General features: G+C 36.0%; 1 protein-coding gene across 1 annotated transcript in view; it reads left to right on the top strand.

Moving 5' to 3' along the window:
• Positions 1 to 1,287: 1,287 nt before the first annotated feature.
• SDCCAG8 (SHH signaling and ciliogenesis regulator SDCCAG8) overlaps positions 1,288 to 22,545 on the top strand; it is a 101,133-nt gene continuing 79,875 nt past the window's right edge. Inside the window, exons 1-9 of the mRNA XM_035900255.1 lie at positions 1,288 to 1,380; positions 1,486 to 1,568; positions 7,529 to 7,654; positions 7,942 to 8,082; positions 9,201 to 9,265; positions 11,439 to 11,627; positions 13,666 to 13,804; positions 16,827 to 16,979; positions 19,532 to 19,666. Coding sequence (XP_035756148.1) covers positions 1,524 to 1,568; positions 7,529 to 7,654; positions 7,942 to 8,082; positions 9,201 to 9,265; positions 11,439 to 11,627; positions 13,666 to 13,804; positions 16,827 to 16,979; positions 19,532 to 19,666 — 993 coding nt within the window. The 5' untranslated portion in view covers positions 1,288 to 1,380; positions 1,486 to 1,523. The remainder of the gene's footprint in view (positions 1,381 to 1,485; positions 1,569 to 7,528; positions 7,655 to 7,941; positions 8,083 to 9,200; positions 9,266 to 11,438; positions 11,628 to 13,665; positions 13,805 to 16,826; positions 16,980 to 19,531; positions 19,667 to 22,545) is intronic.

Raw genomic sequence — 22,545 nt, 5'->3', positions numbered from 1 at the left:
TTTCTGATTCAGGGTAGTTTTGACTGGTAGTCACAAGTGACTGTGGCATTACTTTGGAGAAACATAAAAGGAATCTTCATATATTCCTGATAACCTAAAGATCCTGCTTTGTTGCACATTGCATAAAGCCATGCTACTTATGTTACTCCTCTGTCTCTTCTAGCTAGTATATATGTTGCTTAAAGGGAAGAGAAATGAAATGCTCATCTCCCTTTGTATATGGGCAGTTGAAAGAAATAAGTAATAAGTGAGTTGCCTGAGGTCCTACAGTGTGAACTAGAAGTATCATTATCTAAAACCAAGCCCATATTTTCTGATTCCCAATCCAGTTGTCATCTTTCAGCTGCAAATCTCTCAAGATTCTTTTCTGGCATATTGGAAATGTTCAGCTATATCAGAGTGATATGGCCTTTATGACTGCAAAGTTTTTGATTGTTATGAGATCAGCTGAATCAAGTAAAAATAATTTTTTAAAAAAAGGAATATAAGAAAAACAATACTGAAAATGAGAAAAGACCATTACTGTATCACCCTCTAATAAGTCAGTTCTTGAAAGTGTTCATAAAAATATTTTTGTTTATTTGGGAAGAGGGTTTTTTGTTTGTTTTTGTTTTTTCCAGAATGATGAGTGTTATTTAGTTTTCACACTTGTTCAGAAGTCACCAGTGTTTATTTAATCACTGTTTTATGTTGGCTCAGTTTGCTGAGTTTTTACTTCACTTACTCAGATATTCTTTTAGCTATGCTATACATTGCTTTGTCATGTGTGGTGACATCATTTGAATTTGAAAATAGTGTTCTTGGTGCCCAGTCCTGCACATTATATGAAATACAGCATGAGCTTTAGGTTCATTGAGAAGTATCGAAGCTGCGTATGCTAGGAAATATTTTAGGGTCAAGTATATTATTATTTGTGCTGCTGCAGAGTCCTAATGTATTGACAGGCTAAGATGCTGTTTATAGCTGTTTCTTTGAAAATGTAGAAAATATTGTTTCTGCAAATTGTGGCATACAGTAGTTGTTTTGGCTGTTTGCCCTAGGTAATTGCTTCCAGTGGCTGAGCTTAGATTAAATAGTGAAGCTAGACAGATGCTGAATGCTTTTAGTTCTCCCATTTTTTTGCAAATTTAAAATATGTCAGTAAATACTTTATTTTGTGTTGTTTGTTGTGGCTAATGATATGATTTTTTTTCTTTTCAGAGCGTGCTAGTGAAAGCATCCATCAACTGAAATATGCCTTGGAGGAAGGGCAGTTTACAAAGGGTGAGGGTGAAGTTGGATTTGACCAGTCCTCTGTGGACAAGGACAGTGATGATGTGGACAGGAGCAATGATGACAGTGGGAATGCAGCCTGGCAGGAACTGCTGCACAGTCATGCAGGTAGGATTACTCTGAAAGCAAATAGTTTAACAATTGTTAGAAGTTACACTAATTTCAATGAAAAAAAGTAAATGTTTTTTGTTACGTTTTTTTATCTCTTCCTAGTTAATCAACTTAAAATTTTGTTGCAACATCAAGAAAGAATGGAAAGTGAAGTCTCTCCATCAAGGAGGAAGATGTCGTTCTGTGTATGTTTCTTCTTGTTTCTATTGTGTAGTTTGAATGAACAGCGTGCATGAGGAGATCAATTTTCTAGTATCCAGGAAGTACTGAATCATTTTTATATTCTGAAATATAGGAGATTCCTGAGACTGTGGCCAGAACATGGTATGTTTATGCCCATAGTGGAAGAAGAAAAAAATATCTATAATACAGGATTTAGACTTTTCTCCTCTTTTGTTGACCGTGCAGTGTGGGTCACAGTCCACAGTGCTTTCAGTTTTTTCATCTTTTTCTTTCCACCGTAAGTTCATCCTTTTTGTTTTGGAAACGGTTGGGATCAACTACATGGACAAATTTCCATAACAGCAGCCTCTGTTTTCCTTTGACTGTTCTTTAAGGATTCTCAAAGGCCTTCTTATGCTGTAGCTATGCTTTTTCTTCAGAGGATTAGAGATGTTCATGTAACAACAGGTTTTGTAGTGCTCTGCCAAAATGCAGTGGTCTTTGTCAATGTTAGCTTAGATCCTTACATGGGCTTTTCAGTTTTACACTTCTCGCAGCAGAACTGCACTAAAGTATGTGCAATGGACAGTGCAGTTACACAGCGACTGCTAGATACTAGTATGCCTATAGGAAAGTAATTCAAAGGCATTGTTCCAGTTTTATCTTTTGATGGCCTCCACTGACTACTTTTGGTTTACACGAAGCAAGACAAGCAGCTCTTGCTGTCACACTTGAGGTAGCAGCAGAACAATCTAAAGCCTAGCTGTGTTGCTTTGAGCCTGTGTAATGAGCCTAGCCCTACTATTCTGATGTTGAGAAGTTTTATTTGAAGTTCAACTTTTCTTGATGTTCTAAAATCCATGAGTTTAGTCTGATTGTCCTGCCAGGTACTTTTGCCTCATAACAATGCAGGACAGAATTAGCGTTTCGTAGCTCAAGGGAATGGTGCATCATTGGTTGATCTTGACATGACATGAATCAGTATCAGTTTGTAATTAGCCTTTAGAGGGGAAGGAAAGCATCTTTTAATCCATCTTTGTCAAAGTTTCCTACTTATATTGGGAAATTTTAGTAGAGTGAAAAATTCCAGAAAATGGGATACTTTTTCTAAGAAATATGTGATAGTGTTTTCAGCGAGTGGACTAAAGGATGGAGGAGTAAAGAGAGAAAAGATGGAAATTCACTGTTTTGATAGGGCGTTGTCCCATTTCTTCTTGAAGTTTCCAATGAGAGGGATTCTGTGAAGTGGTGACCTTACTCTCCTTTTCAACTGTCCTACATCTTTTTGCTAACCAGGATGTGGAAGTGTTCTGAAGATAGACCAAGTATAAAACTCAAAAAATGTGCACATGTACCAAAAAAACCCCCCAAAACCATTGTCCTAGTTTTGGCTGGGATAGAGTTAACTTTCTTCCTGGTAGCTGGCATAGTGCTGTGTTTTGGATTTAGTATGAGACTAATGTTGATAACACACTGATGTTTTAGTTGTTGCTAAGCAGTGCTTATACCAGTCAAGGACTTTTCAGCTTCCAATGCTCTGCCAGGTGCACCAGAAGCTGGGAGGGGGCACAGATGGGACCCAAACCGGCCAAAGGGGTGTTCAGACTATATGACGTCATGCTCAGTGTATAAACTGGAGGGAGTTGGCCAAGGGGACAGCAATTGCTGCTTGAGAACTGTCTGGGCATTGGTCAGGGGTGGTGAGCCAATTCCATTGTGCATCACTTGTTTTCTATTATTATTAATTTCCCTCTACTATTTTATTAAACTGTCTTTATCTCAACCCATGGGTTTTATTTCCTCCCCCCCCTGATTCCCTCCCCCATCCCGCCAGGGGATGGGGGGAGAGTGAGCGAGGGACTGTGTGGTGCTTAGTTGACAGCTGAGGTTAAACTACAACACCCTTATAAAATATGAGCTTGTCTGGTGGTTTACTGGACACAGCATAAATGCTTCTTGTATAAGAAGATTCAGATTCCCCAAAGGCGAAGGAAAGCAAACTTAGATTATGAGTAACCTTAACCTGTTCCTTTGAATTATGCTGAAATACCTGATGACTACTGAATAGTAGATGACTGCATGTGTCTATAGCTAAAAATAATATTTCACAGAAAGTATACTGTTTAGTAACTTTACAGCATTTCATATATATAGATAACATCGTCTTAACAAAATTCCCTTCTCTTGCCCATTGATAGAAGTTGCAGTAGACATCAAGTGAGTATGTCTTTTCTTTGATTACACCCAGATGGTTGGGCAGAGATTGTTCTTTTGCTCTCTACCTCATCACCTGAGGTCAGGGCCCGGCAAGATTGCTTCATACAACAACTGCACTTCTACAAGCTGGGTCTTGGCTAACCTAACTGCACCCAGCCGGGGTTCCTAACTCTGTTGTTATAGCTGGAGTTCCTGTGACTGATTTCCCTTGTTTCTTGCCAGTTTACAGGGCCACAGATTTAAGACTGCCACCAGGAGAGCGTCTAATTCTGGGGTTTAGAGGTTTGAGGCTTTCTGGAAAAGTATGGGGTTGGACAAATTATATGGGATGTTGGCAAAACTATTTGTCACCATGTAGAATGCTGTCCTCTAAAGCTGCCAAGCATTTATATTTTATAAACCCCTGTGTTTATATGGTAAACTTTTCAATATTAAGAATGCAAATGTGAACAGCATTTCTGAGACTTAGGCATAAATGTTTTGTAAGTCATGCTGATCAGATGTGTCTTTCAGTTTTGTTTTTTTATATTTGGCCTACTTTAAATATATGCCTCCCCTGACCTCTGTTCTTTTACCCTATAATACATATTATCAGAATATTAATGAAAAATTCCTAAATTAATTTATAATTATTTGATAACAATTGTGGAGTAAAAAAGCTGAAAATAAATCAATCACAAATGATCTGCCAGGCATTCACCCTGTGAAAGGGCAGGTGGAGGCTTCTAAATAAAGAAATATCCCAGTGCCAGAGTTACTAAGTTGTGTTAAGAAGTTGTCTGTTTTTTTTTCTGTGGGAAAATATAAATGTATTCTTTTTCTTTTAGTGAAACCATTCTGTAGCACTCCTGTATAGGTGACACCAAAGTTTCTTGGGTTAAACATTAGCACTGTTTTTCAGTGAAAAATAATTTGAATAGAAATGGAGTTTTTCACTTTCTTGAACACTGCTGTGGTGTAATCTTTCCAGGGCGGCAGCTGAAGGTCTCAGTTGTAAGGTGTCTATTAAATTTTCAGAAAAGGAGTGATGAATAGGAGCCAGATGAACAGAAAGATGAGTTACAAATACTATTGGTCCTATATTACATATACTTTAACAAGAGTGATTTGTTTTTTAAAACTTTATGAAGTAGTTGAGATTACCAGACTTTACAGCAAGGTGAATTCTGAGTCAATAGGACATGGAACTTAAGCACACTGAGCCAGGTGGAATACATTGCAAATTCAGGGCCCTTCTCTAAACATTTTTCTAGATGGTTCTGGACAACCGTCTATTTGTCTCTGCAATCGTAGTTCCAGATTTCTCAAGCATCCCCCCATTAATACAACCAATACTTATATTGGATATAATTTGACAGGAAGGCTTTTGTTGCTAGAAACCTGCCCCTCACCCTGGTTAGTGGATTTTATCTTTATCTTTAAAGGTTGAAGAGGGAATCTTAATACCTTGTTGGCAGAACTTGTGAATAAGATAACTAGTAGACATAATAGCCATTAGTAGCTTGGTTTGGGGTTTTTTGAATGATGAATGTTTCAAAAATATTTAAAAAAACAAAGATATAGGTGATCTTTAAGGAGATTTAGGAGTCCAAGTTAGTTCCTGAAAATGAGTTCTACGATCTTTAGGTATATTTGAGAAGCATATCATGGAATAATTTTGCACAGAAAAGTGTGTTTACTGACCTGAGATCTCAGATGTTGGAATTGTATCAGTCTCAAAACTAGCTAGGGATCAGCATAAAGATACTTGTTTTCATTCAGAATAGTGAACTAATGCTAGAAGTGTACCTGTTGTTCCTCTGAGAGGACCCCATTAACAGCTGCATATGAATTTTGTATCCTTACTAGAAAAGAATGCAAGGAAGGGAGATCTACCCTATTACAAACGTGAGTAAAACAGCTCAGTAAATTGGTGAAAAACACAGACATCTTTTGTATAAGAGGATATATGTTCTGCTTAAAAACCTGTCCCAGTTTGACTGTCTTAATTTTAACTATTAAAAAAACCCAACAAAAAACCACAAACAAAAAAAACCCCAAACCCCAAAACATTGTGGCTTACATTAGACTGTACTTAAGTTCTTTCAGTGGATGAAACGTGTAATAGGGGGATATCAAGCTAAGGTAGTAAACCAATATTGAAATACCTAAAGAGGACAAGTGAGGATCTGTTAGTAGCTGATTTTATTAAATTTGGAAGTAGAGATTCCATAAAATATTTTTATGATTATTCAAAGGCAGTTTCATTGCAGACTAACATATTTATGCTTAATACTGTTATTCCATTAAAATTATCTTAAAGTATATTATACTTCATTAGAACTAAATAAATTATTATACTATAAAAATATTTGTTATATTAACTCTAAATAAGATCTTTTTATTAGACTGTCAAGGACTGTTAATTGCCAGCATGATCAAAGAGGGGCTATAGTTTTCAGGAAACTTTCATTTATGATCCTAGGGGCGCTTTAATATTTACATTCTTAATCTGTACTGTATTTTTAGGAGTAAATGTTGTAAAGTTACAGCGATGGTTTTTCATGCTTTGTAAAAGGTTTAATCCCTGTTTAAATCTTGCTGAGCAAGGCAGAAATGTAATCGTTTATCTTGAATGGGCAAGGAATTCCCTTCATTACCTTCTTTAACTAGTTATTTGTGAGGCTATCAAAAATTTTACCTGTTTATAGGGTCATCAGAAATGGGTTTTAGAGTTGTCTTTCACAATACCAATAATCAAGTTCTTTGGTAAGCGTAGTATCTATTACACATTTTCCTGTGTTTCTATGGAGGTATTAAAATTACAGGTGTAGTTGTGTTTCTGTAGCAATTGTTAATGAACATTTAGAGGAGTAGCCTTTGATGCATATCCACAACTCATTAAAATTCAAGGGATCGTTTATATTCATTTCACAGAGAAGAAAATGCCCCCTTATATTTGTCTAAAATGGATGATACACTTAGAGTGGTATGAATTTAATTTAAAAATGGATTTGTGTATATGATTTAATCCTGCTTTATATATGTGGCTAATCAAGCAGCTCTACATTTTGACAGAAGTGGCAAATTTACTTTTTGTATTGAAGATTTTAAGTCCTTACTGTTTCTCTCTTCCTCTCTCCTTCTTCCTAGTATTTGGTGACTTTTTATTACATGTACATAGTATTCTGTGTGCCAGCAACATCTTACTGCAATAAATGGAAAACCATAAAATAATACATACTATTCTTTACTTCTTTCAGAAACCCCCAGAAGCTGCAACTGGAGACTTACCAGCCCTTTCTGATCTCGTTCCTATAATCAATGATCAGTCACAGTACATTAACCATTTAGAAGCAGAAGTGAAGTTTTGCAAGGTATTAGACACCATGTTTTACCTGCTAAACCCCTGGTCCCCTAAATATGAAGAATTGCTTTGAAAACAGCTTACAGTTAGTCTTGAAATTGATTGTTGTAATGACCAAAACTGAGCCAAACACAGTTCAGTAGATTCTGAGCCTTACCATACGTCTCGGTGCCTGGGTAGTGTTTAAGGGTCTTCAAAGACATTTTTACTTCATATCACAAATACAAATAAGCAACTTTTAAGAAGTATTTTTGTAGCTTGAATTTCCATGTAACGAAGTTTATCTTTTGAGTATTCTTATTTTCTCTAAAAGGGTTAAAATAGTTGACAATATTAATCTAGACTTCTGGTCTCAAATTGTGTTTAAATGTTGATAGCCATCTCAAGGAGCCTTTTACATGCAGTTCCTGTATCCTATAGGAGGAATTGTCTGGGATGAAAGATCGAGTACAAGTAGTTGTACTTGAAAATGAGGAACTCCATCAGAAACTGAAATTTTTAACTGCGGAACATTTGTTGAGAGAACAAACTCTTCTAGATGCCTCAGTAAGTTTTTATTTTTCTGTTGTTTTAATCAGTGTTCAGGAACCTGATTCTTTTTAAGGAAGTCTATATAAATGGTTATCTGCATTAGTCAAAATTTAAGGAGAGTTTGTATACATGGATTTCTGTGGATAATGTCATTACCATAGGTTGCCAACGTCAATAACTTGTTCATTGGTTCTGATGTTCTACTGTAATGAAAAATATAAGATTCAATGCTTACATAATTAATACTTGTTTGAAAAATACCCTACGTAATCATAACTGAAGCATCAATATTTTTATTTTAGGCAAATACTCAGAACTCTTGGCCTGTGGGTGGTAATGACTGTAGCATGCGTCAGCCTGTCACCTCATCACCAGCACATAACAAAGATCAGGTTTTTGTTACAGCAGCTGTTGGAGAAGTAGAAAAATGGCATGCAGAACTGGTTGGTATTAACTTTCTTTGCAGAGTCATACCTGTGCAAAACCTGTCAGTGCTTTGTTGTTGCTGCCGTTCTGGTGATTAATTTTGTAACAGACATAGGAGTTTTGGTTGACTGAACCTTAATCTGAGGTCAAATGTTATTTTCTCAAATCTCATTTTCTCATTATACCCTAATTAATATTATTATCCAATTAGACACAATGGCAGGTGTATCTGCAGATGTTGACTTCCCAGAGATGTCTTGGTTTAAGAATGTCCTGTCAGTGACCGCTCCACTGTATTTCAGAGATTCTTAGCAGTAACAGGACACACAAGTAGGTGGGAACAAGCTGGCATAATTTAGGCAGCCCTCCAGGCAAGCTCTTTTGCAATGAGTCTTCCTGCTCCTGGAGCAGTGCAGGCTTAGTAAGGTACAAAAGTTGCTTTGTGCAGTCTGTTGAGCTGAATTACACATTTTGTGCTTTTAGAGATATAGAGAAACCCTAGTGATTCGGAGATTATGCTGTTTCTATCCTGTATTTTTAGTTTGGGAAGATACTCTTAAATTTTTTTCTGTAAATTAATGGGCTAGCATTGCTATTGCTAGTTTTTACAGTAATTGTACTTTTTCTTCATCTGCCATATATAAAGGAAGAGAATCTTATTGATTGGGACTTCTTTCTAAGCATCCTAGTGAGCTGAATTTCTGGAATTTTATCTGGTTTGTTATCACCATTGTATTTAACATTGATGTGGTTGATGTATATACCTAGTTCTTCACCAGGTAATAAGAGTAACTCACTGTATTATAAATAAATAGAATGTGTACTTGAAGTTCTTCAGAATTTCTCTTTCATTTCTGCTGACTTTTAGGAGAATAAGAGCAATGCTGCAATTGGAGCTGAAGCAATTTGCCATATGAGGATCTGGCAAGATAGAGAGAAATAAGAAAATGGGGGGGTTGTTCATTTTGTAGACTTTCACAAGCGTGAAATATTTAGATTTCGCTGACACTAGTGTTTCAACAAGTTTATATCTTCAGGGGAAAAGAGTGAATGTGGCTAATGTCTAGATTTCTTTGTAAAGACAATATTCTAAAGAAAACAAAAGACACTGTTTTTTCTCCTGTCTTTTCTAAAGGAGAAACTAAAACTTCTTTATCAAGAAAAAGTCAATATCCTTGATGGTCAAGTACAGTCTCTAAGGTAAAGTGATTTTTTTTGTTTCTTAAAATTATTGTTAATAACTTATCACTTCATAACAACATGAACCACTCTTAATTTGAATTTAAGGAAGACAATGCCTGAATGTCATGTTTACTGATAGTGTCCCTGAAAGCTGGTTTTATGTGAAGTTTTCTCAAATATAAATGTAGCAAAATTGAATGGACTGCTATTATACAGCAACATTAGCAATACATAGATTTTATAAATTCAGCTGAATTATTGTATTTATAGAAATTACATCTTGATATAAAATGTCTTTATCCTTTTTACCCTTTTTCTTTATAGAAACATAATGTCTGTTAAGGTAGACCAACCAAAGAAAAAAAGAGAAGTTAAAATTTTAACTTGTGTGAGCTGTCCTGTAATGAGTTCTCTTCTACTAATATTTTATATTGCAAGTTTTAGAAGTCTTAAGCATCAAACTAGTTTAGGCCACATAATGATTTTGGAGCGGGAAAACATGGGTTTGGAGCATGCAGGCAGTGTTTCCAGTCATGTAACCTGCATATCTTTAAACGCAAAACCATTTGAAAATAAGTTCTCAAGTACTCCTCAAATATTAAAGGTTTGAATAGGTAGCAAACTATGGAAAAACAGAGATAGAGGCAACTACTTTACAATTTGGTGTTCTGGAGTAGACTTCCCCCTTTATACCTGCATTCATGACAGTGCTGCTAAATCTGTTTAATTATATTTTTTCCCTAAATAAACTCTGGTTTCACGTATCTGAAAATTCTAGCCTTTTCTGTGTGTACAAAAAGTTACTGGTAGGGAGGCAAGTTTAAATATGCCATCTGCAGTGGTGAAATCTTAAACATGCAATGTCAATTGTGCTAGTAAAAGTAAAGGACGATCTTAAATTTCAGCTACGTATTACATTCCCTCCCCTCCTTCCCTTTGGCTTGAAGTGCTATATACACTCAGAAATAAATATTGGAGGCTAAAATAGTCTGAAAATTTCCACAAGTACGTTATTCAGCCTCTTGATTTCTCCTAAGGGGCATGATCTTTCAAACTGTAAGTTCTGCAAAGCACTGGAGTATTTGCTAGGTTTTAATTAAAAGTGAGAAATTATATTGCTTTCAGTGGGATTATCCTTGGTTTTAACTTTAGGCATAAATTTATGTAGGACTTGCTGATTTCTGTCCAAGATTTCCCAACAATAGGTCTGTTGTACGATGACTTGTTTAAGGATATATGCAGAGCAAATTCTGTTCAGGTTATAGTGAATTATATTTAATAGACCAACTACTAAAATTGGAAAAAGTGCACAGAAGATTTCCCAGATGGAAATAAGTATGCATGCAGTGTATATATCATGTGCACAGTAAATCCAATGCAATCAGAATGTGTCAGACTTACTATGTGTATGCTGCCCAGATGGCCTGCATAACAAACCAAAAGCTTTGGATTCATTGCACAATTTGTCAAATTGATCTATATGTGCACAGTGTGCGTTTGTCTGGAACTTCCTGATGTCAGCATTCCTACTGCTTGCGTTCTCCCTGGCCTGACAGATGCTTGGAAAATTCTGGACAAAATTCCTCAGAGCACCTGGTAAAAATTTCAGAGACAAGTAAAAAAACTTACCCTGCTCTTCTGGAGATGTGGTTGACCTCAAGTTTGTGTGTATCGCTGGATCAGAGCAAATGTGCTGAATACCTCTGGATTTTTGCCTAGGGAGCATAGGGGACTTTTACTTTATATTGTAACTTTACAGTTATTTTGAGACCAGAGAAGAAATGTGAAGTTAATGATATTATTAGCAAGAACACAGGAAAAAATGTTAGATAGGGTATTGAAATATTTATACAGCTGATAGTGTTTCTTGCTAATGAATCCTTTACTCTGTTCAGACAATATGTAAGCCTACAAGTTTTATCTAATAATTTTCTGTGTAACTTCACTATTTTCTGATACTACAGAGAGAAGGAACAAATTAATATAATTTTGTCTATTAATAATTTTGATCAGGCAATTCAACTATTATTTCTCTGTTAAATTCTTCCTCAGGCTGCTGACTTGTGTAAAAATAATGTTAATTACAGGGATTCCTGCAGTTCTTTTCAGGTTGCATCTCTTAATTATATGTTGCATATATAAGTTGTAGAAATGTTTGATTGCTCAAATATTTTTTATTTCTTCTTTCTAGAAAAGACCTTTCAGAATCTCAGAAGACATGCAAAGATTTGGAAGGAAGGCTAAAACAGCAAAAGTCACTCATTTCAGCCACAAATTCTAGTCGGGTTGGTGGTCTGTGTCTGAAATGTGCACAACACGAGGCAGTTCTTGCACAGACTCATTCTAATGTTCACATGCAGACCATCGAGAGGGTAACAAAGTAGGTTTGGGGGCTATTTACTTTCTCATTGAAAGTACAGTTGCTTACATTAAACCATATAAGTCTCAGTGTGTTGGTTTGCATTCGTAGAGATGTGCGCTTACGGAACAAGAGAGTCCCAAGTTGAAGTTATAATGCTAAAATCAATGATAGAATATGAGTGTAGGTCCCAACCACTTTGAAATCCATGGTAGTTTTGCTACTTATTTCAACTGGGAAAGAATGTTAGTCATTATCTTGTAGTTGCGATACCTTGGCCTGTCCAGATAATCAGACTGTTGATAGTCTGTTTCCCGCACTTTTTGTACAAACAAACCCTTCACTCTGTCAGAATAAATATTATGGAAGTTGATATATTTTGATTGTTTATTTCCTGCAGAAGTTCCTTATCTTTCTGTAGTTGGAAGTTTTTCTGCTTAGTAGATCAGGTGTTTGGGGTAGGATGCATTGTTGCTCCCTAAATACAATAAGTCAGGGAAAAAAGTTCTTTGGATAAAAATAAATGAAATTATTTGTTGCAGCCTTTTTTTTAATTATAGCTTTTATTTAAATGATTTTAAAAAACAGCTATACAGATGGAATGTAGTAAATATAATTCAGAAATTCCAACAGCATTACAATATTGGGTTTTTTAAAAGAAATTCTGCTAGTCAACCATCTTCAAAAATGTCTCACTTTCTACCCTCTAGTAATAATGGTAGGATGCTGCAGCCTTCTCAAAGTTTGTTAAACAGTTATCTATTTATTGTCAGGTATCTGAAGCTTCTTAGGATTTCTGAAGTTTTAGAATAAGCCTGCTGGAGGTGAGGTAGAGATAGCGGGTCAGTTAAAAGCAAGAAGACTGAAGGGACATAGCGCATATAGTCTGTCAAATGGGTATTATCTCTACTCATTAGATGACCATTGCCAGGGTTTATGTATTTTTCTATTGTCAAGTCCAAGAATTTTCTGGGAAAGCTCTCTGTTGCTGAAAAGTCACGTTTCAAAATCTACTTTTGTAAGAAAAGTATTTGTCACAGACACTGGAAAACATTAATAAACCATAAATCCGTACATTCTTGTCATCTTATATTATAGTGCAGTTTGAAATAAAATATGAGCTGACCTATTTATCTATCTTAAACTATTACTTCAGTTTGAGATTTAACAAAATCTGAAAGCTACATCTTCCTGTGATGCAACTTATTAAAAACAAAGATATTTCAGTAGGGATTTTCAAAGTGACTTTGTCCAAATCTTGTTGAAATGAAATTTCAAAATATGACAGTTAGTTCTCTGGCAAATATAAGTGTGTTACCATTACACAAAACATGAAGGAAAAAAACCCCAAACAAATTCAAACACAACAGTTTTCAGCCAGAATCTGTAGTCGTACCTAAACCACAGACAATTATACTCTTAAGTTAAAAGCTTTCAACATATCAAAATAATGAAAAGGTGCAGTTAAGTATTATTGTTTTACTGACTATGCTTCGCTGTCAGTTTTTCAGTTAACAAAAGTTCAGAGGGGATGCAGAATCCAGAATTCTTATTGTTTAGTTTACTTCCAGTCTGCAGCAAAGGGTTATTGATTTTCATTTGACTTAGTGGTCTGAATTACTTGTTGAACCTAACCTGTTTGGTTTTTTTTCTCCCTATTTTACTTTTAATGACAGTGTAATTTCATATTGTTTCTGAAAAAAGATTGAAACTTGCCTTTTTTTATTACTATTAGCATGGATCCCCATTTTGTAATGCCAACAGAATGTTGCTCAGCTTCAGTGTATTTAGGACTTGAGCTCTGCTGTCGTTACTGGCAGTTTCACTAATGGTCCATCCTTCTGAAGTGAAGGACTCGTCAGCAAGCAAAGGGTATTTTTAATATCTGGCAAGCTAGCAGTATGCTATCTTTCACTCTTAACCCATGCTGGTTTTACTCTTGCTTCACTTACCACCCTTAAGTCTTCTATCTGTTAACATTTTATATTTGATATACCTGCTGGTTTTTTTCTCTTGATAAAAGATATAGAAGAAATAGCTGATTTTTCTTTACATGCAGAGAAAGAGATGACTTGATGGATGCACTTGTTTCACTGAGACGAAACATGAAGGAGATGCAACAAAGAGAATCTAATGCTTCTGAGCAAGTTAAACAAGCTGTGCAAATGGCAGAAGAGGCCAATTTAGAAAAAACAAGGGTAAATTCATAAAAAAAATGAGAGCTTTTCAGTATTCATATCTACTGCAAATATGTTAGTTCGTTTTCATGCTAATGAGAGAATACAGGCATAAGACCTTTATGGCATGTTGATATGATGTAGTAGATTTAAAAGGATTGCATTGCGTGACTGGTTCTGAGCAGTAACATGAACTCTGTATTTTGAGTTCTTAAATTCTCATCAGGGCTGTGGGGTGTGTTGCATTCTTAGGCCATCATTTAAATTCTGACGTAGTTTCATAGCTAGGTGATAAAATCGAATGGTAGAATTTTCAAAGGCATTCATGACATGTAGGAGGATAATTCTCTTATCAAGTTTCTGAGCTGCTCTGGAAAGAGTAATTAAAATGCTTGCAAACAACTCTTTTGCCTCAGATAAGCGTAGTGCAAGAACTGATTAGCTAACAGAACTCTTTGAGGGTAAGAAGTCCTGTCTGATGCTACCTACAGGAAGCTTTTGGTGCTACGTAATTAGTAATGATAAAACCAGTTTTGATCTAATGCTTGTGTTAGCCCTGGTTACTGTATATAAACAACCTATTTTGACCTAAATTATTTCTTTGATATTTAGTGACACCTACTGTGTTAGTAGTGAATTACTATGGAATTGAGAGAGGGTTTGTTTTTTTTTTAAATGAAATGCTGTTGTTTTTAATAGTGGACAAGATTGATATAATTGTTCTATTGGTCAGTTGGTATTATTCATCCAATGCTGTAAGAGAGTGTGTGTGTAGGGTCTTTCACTATAAACAGTGGGGAAAAAAATGAGAGTTGGAAATCCTATGTACTTGTTAAATTTAACTTCAGAGTATTACAGCTCCTTTTTTGTTACTGAAAAAAGAGAGAAAGATTCCTTCTGAGCCTACTGTTCACTGTCACGTCCTGTCCTTGAGGGGTTATGTTTTTAAATTGCTTACTTGTTTACTTTTTTTGAGGTTGGTTCTACAGTTGTGTGATGGAAATGTTACTCACTTACTGCTATTTAAAACTGCACAGAATAGTTTTTCTTCTCTATGCAATAAAGTGAAGTTATCTGATCTTCCTCTTTTTTCATATATATTTTATCCCTATGAAGTCTTACACGGTGTAGTTCATGGTAGAAATGTGGCCTTAGTAAGACAAATTAGTAGAACCTTTAGTGAAATGAGTCTTCATAGCTGTATTGTTTCTGCTACATAAATAAAGCAGTTCCATAGGGTCTCTACTGGCCACCCTCTTCACTGCAGCAAGGAAATGTGAAGTGCTGTCTGTATACAAGACTGAAGAGTAGTATATTCTATGCTCAAAACCTGTTGTAATATGAAGGAACAGGAAGAAATCTTTTACTTATGCTACATTAATTTAACATTTTTACATGCACTGGTATTTCTCTTGGTAAGTACAAACTATCTTTTATTTTCCCAGTCCTATTCTACTCTTTAGGTGAGGTGTTTTTCTTTGTAATTATGATGGAATCCAATAGAACAGTCAGCATAAGAAAAGTGAGGAGTTCGCATGCGCAAGCCTAATGTGTTATAATTGCATTTTCATTGCCCTGTTGACAGAAAGTCTAAACTCAGGTGCTTATCACTTAAAACAACCGTTCTTTCTTGTCTTTGGATTGTCTCTGTAGTTTGTGGCCTCTTGCCTATTACATAGAGCAAGGAGGAGATCTGGTAAGGTTAAACTTCCATAGCTGAAGTAAATCCAGGAATGTATTTTCAACATAAATGCCACAGAAGAATAATTGTTTGAACTGCTTGCTAAGTAGTCAAAACAGTGGCGCTAACAAAATACATGTCTCTTCTTGCAACTTACTTCTTCTAGAGTTGCATTGTTTTACATGTCTACCAAACTACACCAGTCTTATGCAGACAATTGTTTGCTGATGGTGTTGATAAACTCCTACAGAAAAGGATTCAAGGCAACAACAGAGGGATTCCCTCACCAAGATAGACTTGTGATAGGAAAGGGACACTGAGGAGGGTCCTGCAGAATTGACATAAACAGATGGAGACTGTTAGAGCATTCTCTAAAAATGAGGATTTAATTTGCTTCTTTCACGAGCAGCCCAACACCAAGGAAATTACATATAGGGGATTGGCTTTGAGTAAAAGAAAAATAAGCTCTTTAAAAAAACTAATTTGAAAATAAGAGGTAATAAGGTGGGATTCCTAAACGGAGGTTACTTTAGCTTCAGGATATGCTGAGTATCAGTGAAATGGTGAAATGAAATCTAGTTTACTCATGAGCTACCAAGCAATCTTTAGGGTGCTTTAAATACTTTGATTTACTTTTAATGGAGTAGTGTATTTCTGATTTAAAGTGACATAACACTCAACTCCTATCCCTTTGGCAGGGATACATCAGCATAAATAGATTTATTTTTTTTTTCCCTAGCTTTTTTAGAACATAGTGTCTACTGTGCTTCTTGCATGTGAACTTACGTTTCTTCTATTTTGATAGAAAAACACATCTATAACCTGTGTTTTAACAGTTAAAATTAAGCAGGACACTTATGAGTTTTCAGTAGAATGAATCTTTATTTGACAAACCTGAAACAAACAAACAAACAAAAAATTGTTTCTTTATATCATCTCTTCTTCCAGGTTTCTTCTTAGCCTTCTGTACTCAGTAATTCACTTCAGGGGGAGAACAAGTAGAAGTGCAAACATTCTTTATTTTTCCTTCAGCTATGCAGTTAGGCAGTAACCACAGTGTTTGCAAGGAGTCAAATATTGGAGGCTGATTCTAGTGATGTATAATCAGGAATTTTAAATGCAAGGCAAATAATCATCTTAGTTTTAGAAGAACAGCTACTCATTTGGAAAATATGCTATGAAAAATGCTTCCAACTTTGCCATGACCCTATTCTAGATGTTAGCACAGTAAGGTATGTATAAACATCATAACAACTATGTAAAAAACCAAAAGACGTCCTTTCTAATAGCAAATTAGTTTCTCTGAAGGCATTAGGTAAATACCATGTTTTTTCTTCCACTTAAAAAATATTTTTTTTCTAGGCTCTAGTCCAGTGTGAGCAGCTGAAAAGTGAGATGGAACGGCAGAAGAATCGTCTTGGAAGAGAGTTAGCTGCCCAGCTAAATAAAAGGACTGACGAAAAAGAAGCACTGCGGGAAGAAATGAAGAAGGAAAGGGAGGACTTGGCAGCAATGGTATGAGCTGAGTTTTTTCTATTTGTCAATTACAGTGAGCAGATAGTCCTATTCAAACTTTCTGTTTGCTTGCATTTGATTTTGTTTCAGTTTGGATTTGAAAGCTCAGTAAATCACTTCCACCATTGCTTTAAAGCAGTGGCAGGTGACTTAGAGTGATCCTTTAACTGGGTTTTATGCTATGTCACTAGGTACATACGAAGTTGTTGATGTTAGGCACTTTATTTTAGTTTGCATAATATTTTCTAATGCACTTTCTCCAAGTAGGAAAGGTTTAAGCAATATGTGCAAGGTTTGTGCCTAGGCTTTTATAAAAAAATCATTACTTAGGTTGCCAAGTCAAGCACTCAGAAGTTAGCATGTGCCAAAACTAGGATTCTTTGCTACTTGAGCTTAATTATACATATATAATAATGTTAGTGTGACATATGTATTAATACTACAATATCATAATGTCATTCTAATAAGGTATTTTTCAGAGTGATCTTACAATATTCTTAATGTGTCCACCTACAGAAATGTGTTGGAATCTCTTTTCCCACTCTTGCTGATGTTTATCAACTCTTTGAGACAGAATCTGTCTCATCATTTATACTGTGACCGTTACAACAGAGCCCTGACAACCTTGTTTTACACTTCTAGATGCTAGTGTAATTTTAGTCTAAAACATAGGGGTTTTCTGCCCAATGGAATCTACAGAGGAAACCTCATGCTAACAACAGTAGACCTGTAAGGCATGACAGAAGTGGCACTCCTAAGGTGATTAGAGATAGAAAAAATGGGAAGAGTAGAGAGAGAAATGCTCCATGAATTAGTGATTTTCATGCTTGTTTGATTTGCAACCGCTTCAACTATTTCCTGATGGAGGTTTGGTAACAATATAGTGAATTTCTCTTCTGATTGTAGGCTTTTTCCATGTTTTTGGGCTGCTTCTAGAAATACGCCGTATAGTTTATAAATCTGGAGAGCACAGACTGGACTGCATAAACTATTTAAGTGTTTGAAAAAGTGAAGGTTCTTTTTTAGTGTTGTTGCTTGTGAAATGGCTGAAAGCTACTAGCACAGACGGGGAACCATGGTGATATGGTTGTATTTCTGGTATTATGAGATGGAAAAATAATGTTCTGAAGCCACTATAGGAAGTCAAAGCTTTTGACTCCACTTCCAGATATTAAAATAGGAATTAAGTACAGTGATAGGGATTAAGTGATATTTAAGAAAGTGAATTGTCGTTAAGTGATCATCAGAAATCTGTTGCCAGGGCAAACTGAAATAAAAAAATTAACCTTACACTGGAAACAATGAAACATTATTAAGCAACTCCTAGTCTGAATCATTGCTACATTGGAAGATATTCTTGTTACGCATTTAGTTGTTTAGTCACAGACTTGCTTTAGATCAGCGTATGCACTCCAAAGTACAGCCTATTAGACAAGCATTTCATATTGTTTGTTAGTGATGTGGTGACACTAAGAAGTGAATTATTCTACTTAGTATTTCGTCACCCACTGAGCTGTGTTTTATTGGAACTGATTGCCACTATAAGTACTTGTAGTCCTTTTTTAAAATCCTACATACATGTTAAACAACATATAGTGATATGATAATGTCTATTTAAAGATATGGTATGATTTTGTAGAAACCTATGATCTATATGCATGACTTATGTCTATGTATGATTAACTACATTTATGTTTCAGGAAAATGAAATGGTATAAATGGTATACTGTGCATCAAGTCAACCTCTATGAACATTTTATTGCTTACTTTATGAAGTTATTTGTTTGAAGGGGAAAATTGGCATGATACATAAATCAGGTGGATGTATAATGAGTGAAAAATAGTTATGAATATATAAATCCTCTAGGTTTGGCTTTGAATTCCTGTAAGTTAACCTAGAACTGTCAGACACCATTATTTCTACTTATATTAGTAAGCTTCAGGGCTAAATAGCTGAAGGGCCACTGTCTCTGTTTTATTGCTACATTTTTTTTTACCATTCAGCAAAATTTGATCTGAATTACATTAGAATTTTTAGCATACTGTTCTAATATGGTTTTTGTACAACATCATGCTTTGATCTATAGTGCTGAAGTGTTTTCTGAACTTGAAAATTAATTTAAGATCTGTGGTTGCAATGGCAGTTTTCTTTACCTGGGGGAACTTGATTTGGCTTAAATCAATCTACATAAGTGTGGATAAGAAGGTGTTAAATAGTACTGTTACAGCTGCAAGACTAACGCAACCAGCTGCTTCTGACACTTTCCCATACTAACAAGTCCTGGAGGCTAGTCTGATTAATGAAAAGTTTCAAATAAACTGCTGCATGATAAATAATTCAAAATAGCGACCCTATTGTTAAAATCATTTAGCCATGTTCTGCTATATTTTTAATTTATATTTTTATTATATATATTTAAATTCTTACTACATTTTTAATACTATGTATTTTGGCTACATAACTACAGTTGCTTCCAAGGAGAAAGTCTCACAAGATTTAGATACGTGGTTGGTCAAATTGTGTCATTACAGTGTTCTTGAGTTTTTTGCAGGTGACAGCCTTGTCTGAGCATGTGGCTATGTTGGAGGCTCAGGTAGAGAGAATTACAAGGGAAAAGAACTCTCTAGTTAACCAGTTGGAAGAATCACAACATCAGCTTGCATCTCATGAAATGGAGATGAATAAGGTAGGCACATTTATAATGCATATTGAGCTTAGTTTTCCTTATTTTTGTGACTTGAAACATGGAAAATTTTTTGTTTCTGCATTTTCCTCTCCGTTGGTAAGGAACGTGTGATAAATGTAAACTTCATTTGCAAATCCTGGAGACACAGGTTTACGAGTAAAAACATAACTTATTCAGTCTGCTGAGTCACCTTGAGATGCAAAAGCTAAGCTTTCTACCTTACAGACTATGCAAATCACTATTTAAAACTGCAATCCAGTGTTTCATTTAAAGTTGCATTTGGTGTGAATGAGACAGCATAGTATTCAACCCTGTCCTGTAATTGCTACCTCTGGGATATGCAGTGCTAAAATCAAGGGAGCTGTACCAAATCACTGTTTTTCAAGTACTTCCCCATAGAATTGGTATGCTGTGTACGGCTTTACTCATTAATGCTGACGGTATGCCTTTTACAAAGAGATCTTTCTTCCAGTTCAATAGATGGACGTTAAGCTATAATTCTTATGTGTATCACGTCTGGGTGCTTTATTTTGCACATATTTCTCAACCTATTACAGCCTTAATGTGGGTCATAACATGAGAAAGAAAAAAAATTGCCATCCAAAATTTATGCTTATACCTTGCTAAAGTGATTATTGTTATTAGCTTAGTTTCATCATTCACTTGTTACAGAGGTAGCTTCAACTTCATGAAGATGAGGGGATGCTAAATTTCTATAGAACAATCAGAATTCAAATTTGTTAGAGCCTCTTGAAATGTTTTTATACCCTACCAATAATTCTAGGGCCAATCCTACCCCTGCAGTTGTTAACTGCAAGGTTTTGGCAATAAGTTAATTCTTTAGGCCTCTGAAGACTTCTGGAGAGGTTTTCATTGGTTCCTGTCTTCCTCTGCTGCCCCTGCTGGTAGAAATAGGTGAAAGTATTGTAGAAAATTTACAGCAAAAAGTCATCCGGACTTATTGAGAAGTTTAATTCCATTTCATCTGAAAGACAAATGAGTGAGCATTTTAAGAATGTAAAAAGGTATAAATATCCATTGGTCTGTAAAGAACAGTTTTATAGCCTTCCGATTTGAAGCAATATCCCAGAAGAGACGACACTGGTTCCAGTCCCTGCTTCAGTTTAATCAATACAAACTTGAACAGGTGGCCACCTTGCAGTAGTCTATGCTGTGTATTGCACTGTCCTGAGAGATTGGAAAACTGCATTTGTGTCCCTGTTCTGAACTGAGAAGTCTCAAATATCCTGGAGGAAGTTCCTGACCATTGAGCTATCAGGAATCACCCTGACCTTTTTCATTGACTATGTAAGTGACATCTATCACAGAATGGCAAGGGTTGGAAGGGACCTCAGGAGATCATCTAGTCCAACCCCCCTGCTAAAGCAGGTTCTCCTAGAGCATGTTACACAGGACATCGTCCAGGCAGGCTTTGAATATCTCCAGAGGAGACTCCACAATCCCCCTGGGCAGCCTGTTACAGTGCTCTGTCACCCTCAAAGTAAAGAAGTTCTTCCTCACATTCAACTGAAACCTCTTGAGTTTCAGTTTGTGCCATTGCCCCTTGTCCTGTCGCTGGGCACCACTGCAAAGAGTCTGGCTCCATCCTCGTGACATCTACCCTTAAGATATTTGTATGTGTTGATGAGGTCCCCTCTCAGTCTTCTCTTCTTCAGGCTGAACAAGCCCAGCTCTCTCAGCCTTTCCTCATAGGGGAGATGCTCCAGTCCCTCTATCATCCTTGTTGCTCTCCTCTGAACTCTTTCTAGGAGTTCCTCATTTTTCTTGAACTGGGGAGCCCAGAACTGGACACAGTACTCCAAGTGGGGTCTATGTCTGCTTGTAAATCTGACTCCTTCTTTCCAAACTCAGTTTGCCATTACTAAAACCAGTAAATAGCAAATTTTTCCTTTGGAGTTTCATCTAAAATATTTTTTTCTGCATGCATCACAAGTCAGGGAAAAAAGTTTGGAGTGAGAATGTTTCTTTCATTCTGAACTATGAGGAGACTGAAAAATCCATTATTAGGACAGCACCATCTGCTGATTCTTCTGCGTTACTCACTTTGTACAATGTACGGGGGAGCTGAAGGCAAGGATGGCTGTATCTTTTTTTTTTTATTGTGCTTGGAGGAAGTGACATACCGTACCTTGTTATGTTCTTCACATAAAGAAAAGAGGATGTAGAAAAACAGGGTTGGCAACCCATGCAGTTGCATCTTAGGATTTTTTAGTTGCATATGATATTTCAGTATTTAAAAAAATAAGGCTTTAGAACTTTGCCATTCTTCATAGCATTTGCTGCCTTGCATTATTTGCAACAGGGCTAAATTCACAAGCTGTCCTTTGAGTTTTTAAGTGATGCTGCTACTTAAAGTTATGACATTTGGGTTGTTTTTTCCTAAGGTGATTTGATTGCAGTGTGTGTATTTACTTTTGCCCTATCTTTTTTTTAAGAAGAAAAAAAGAAATGTAGTGAAAATGAGAAGAGGTATGAGACTGAAAAATAGAAATTAATTTGCGTTGTAGAATGTGTGTGAGGAGACTGTTGAGAAGCACAGAAGACTGCAGCAGCAAATTAACAGTGTGCACATCTAGGGAGCAAGTCTGGTGAAAGAATGTAAGTGGGGCAGGGAAGCAAGAGTGAGTTGGAAAGTTCTCTAAGAGTAGCTGTGAGTAAACGTATTTGCCTTCTTATTAGGGAATGTGCGTATATTTGTTTGGTTAATAAAGGTGAATTGAACAGGCACAGGGTCAGGACAAAAAGGGGACAGCTTGTCCACTATCCTTCTCCATTCCCTATAGATAAGATCGAATAGAATCCTTTAAAAGTCTTGGATTGGGAAATGGGAGAATAACATCCTCCACAGCAGTAGTGAA

Source organism: Egretta garzetta, unplaced genomic scaffold (genome assembly GCF_000687185.1).
Source record: "Egretta garzetta isolate BGI_Z169 unplaced genomic scaffold, ASM68718v1 scaffold248, whole genome shotgun sequence".
NCBI lineage: Eukaryota > Metazoa > Chordata > Aves > Pelecaniformes > Ardeidae > Egretta > Egretta garzetta.
The sequence above is the reverse complement of the archived record's forward strand: the minus strand, read 5'-3'. Positions and strand labels throughout refer to the sequence as shown.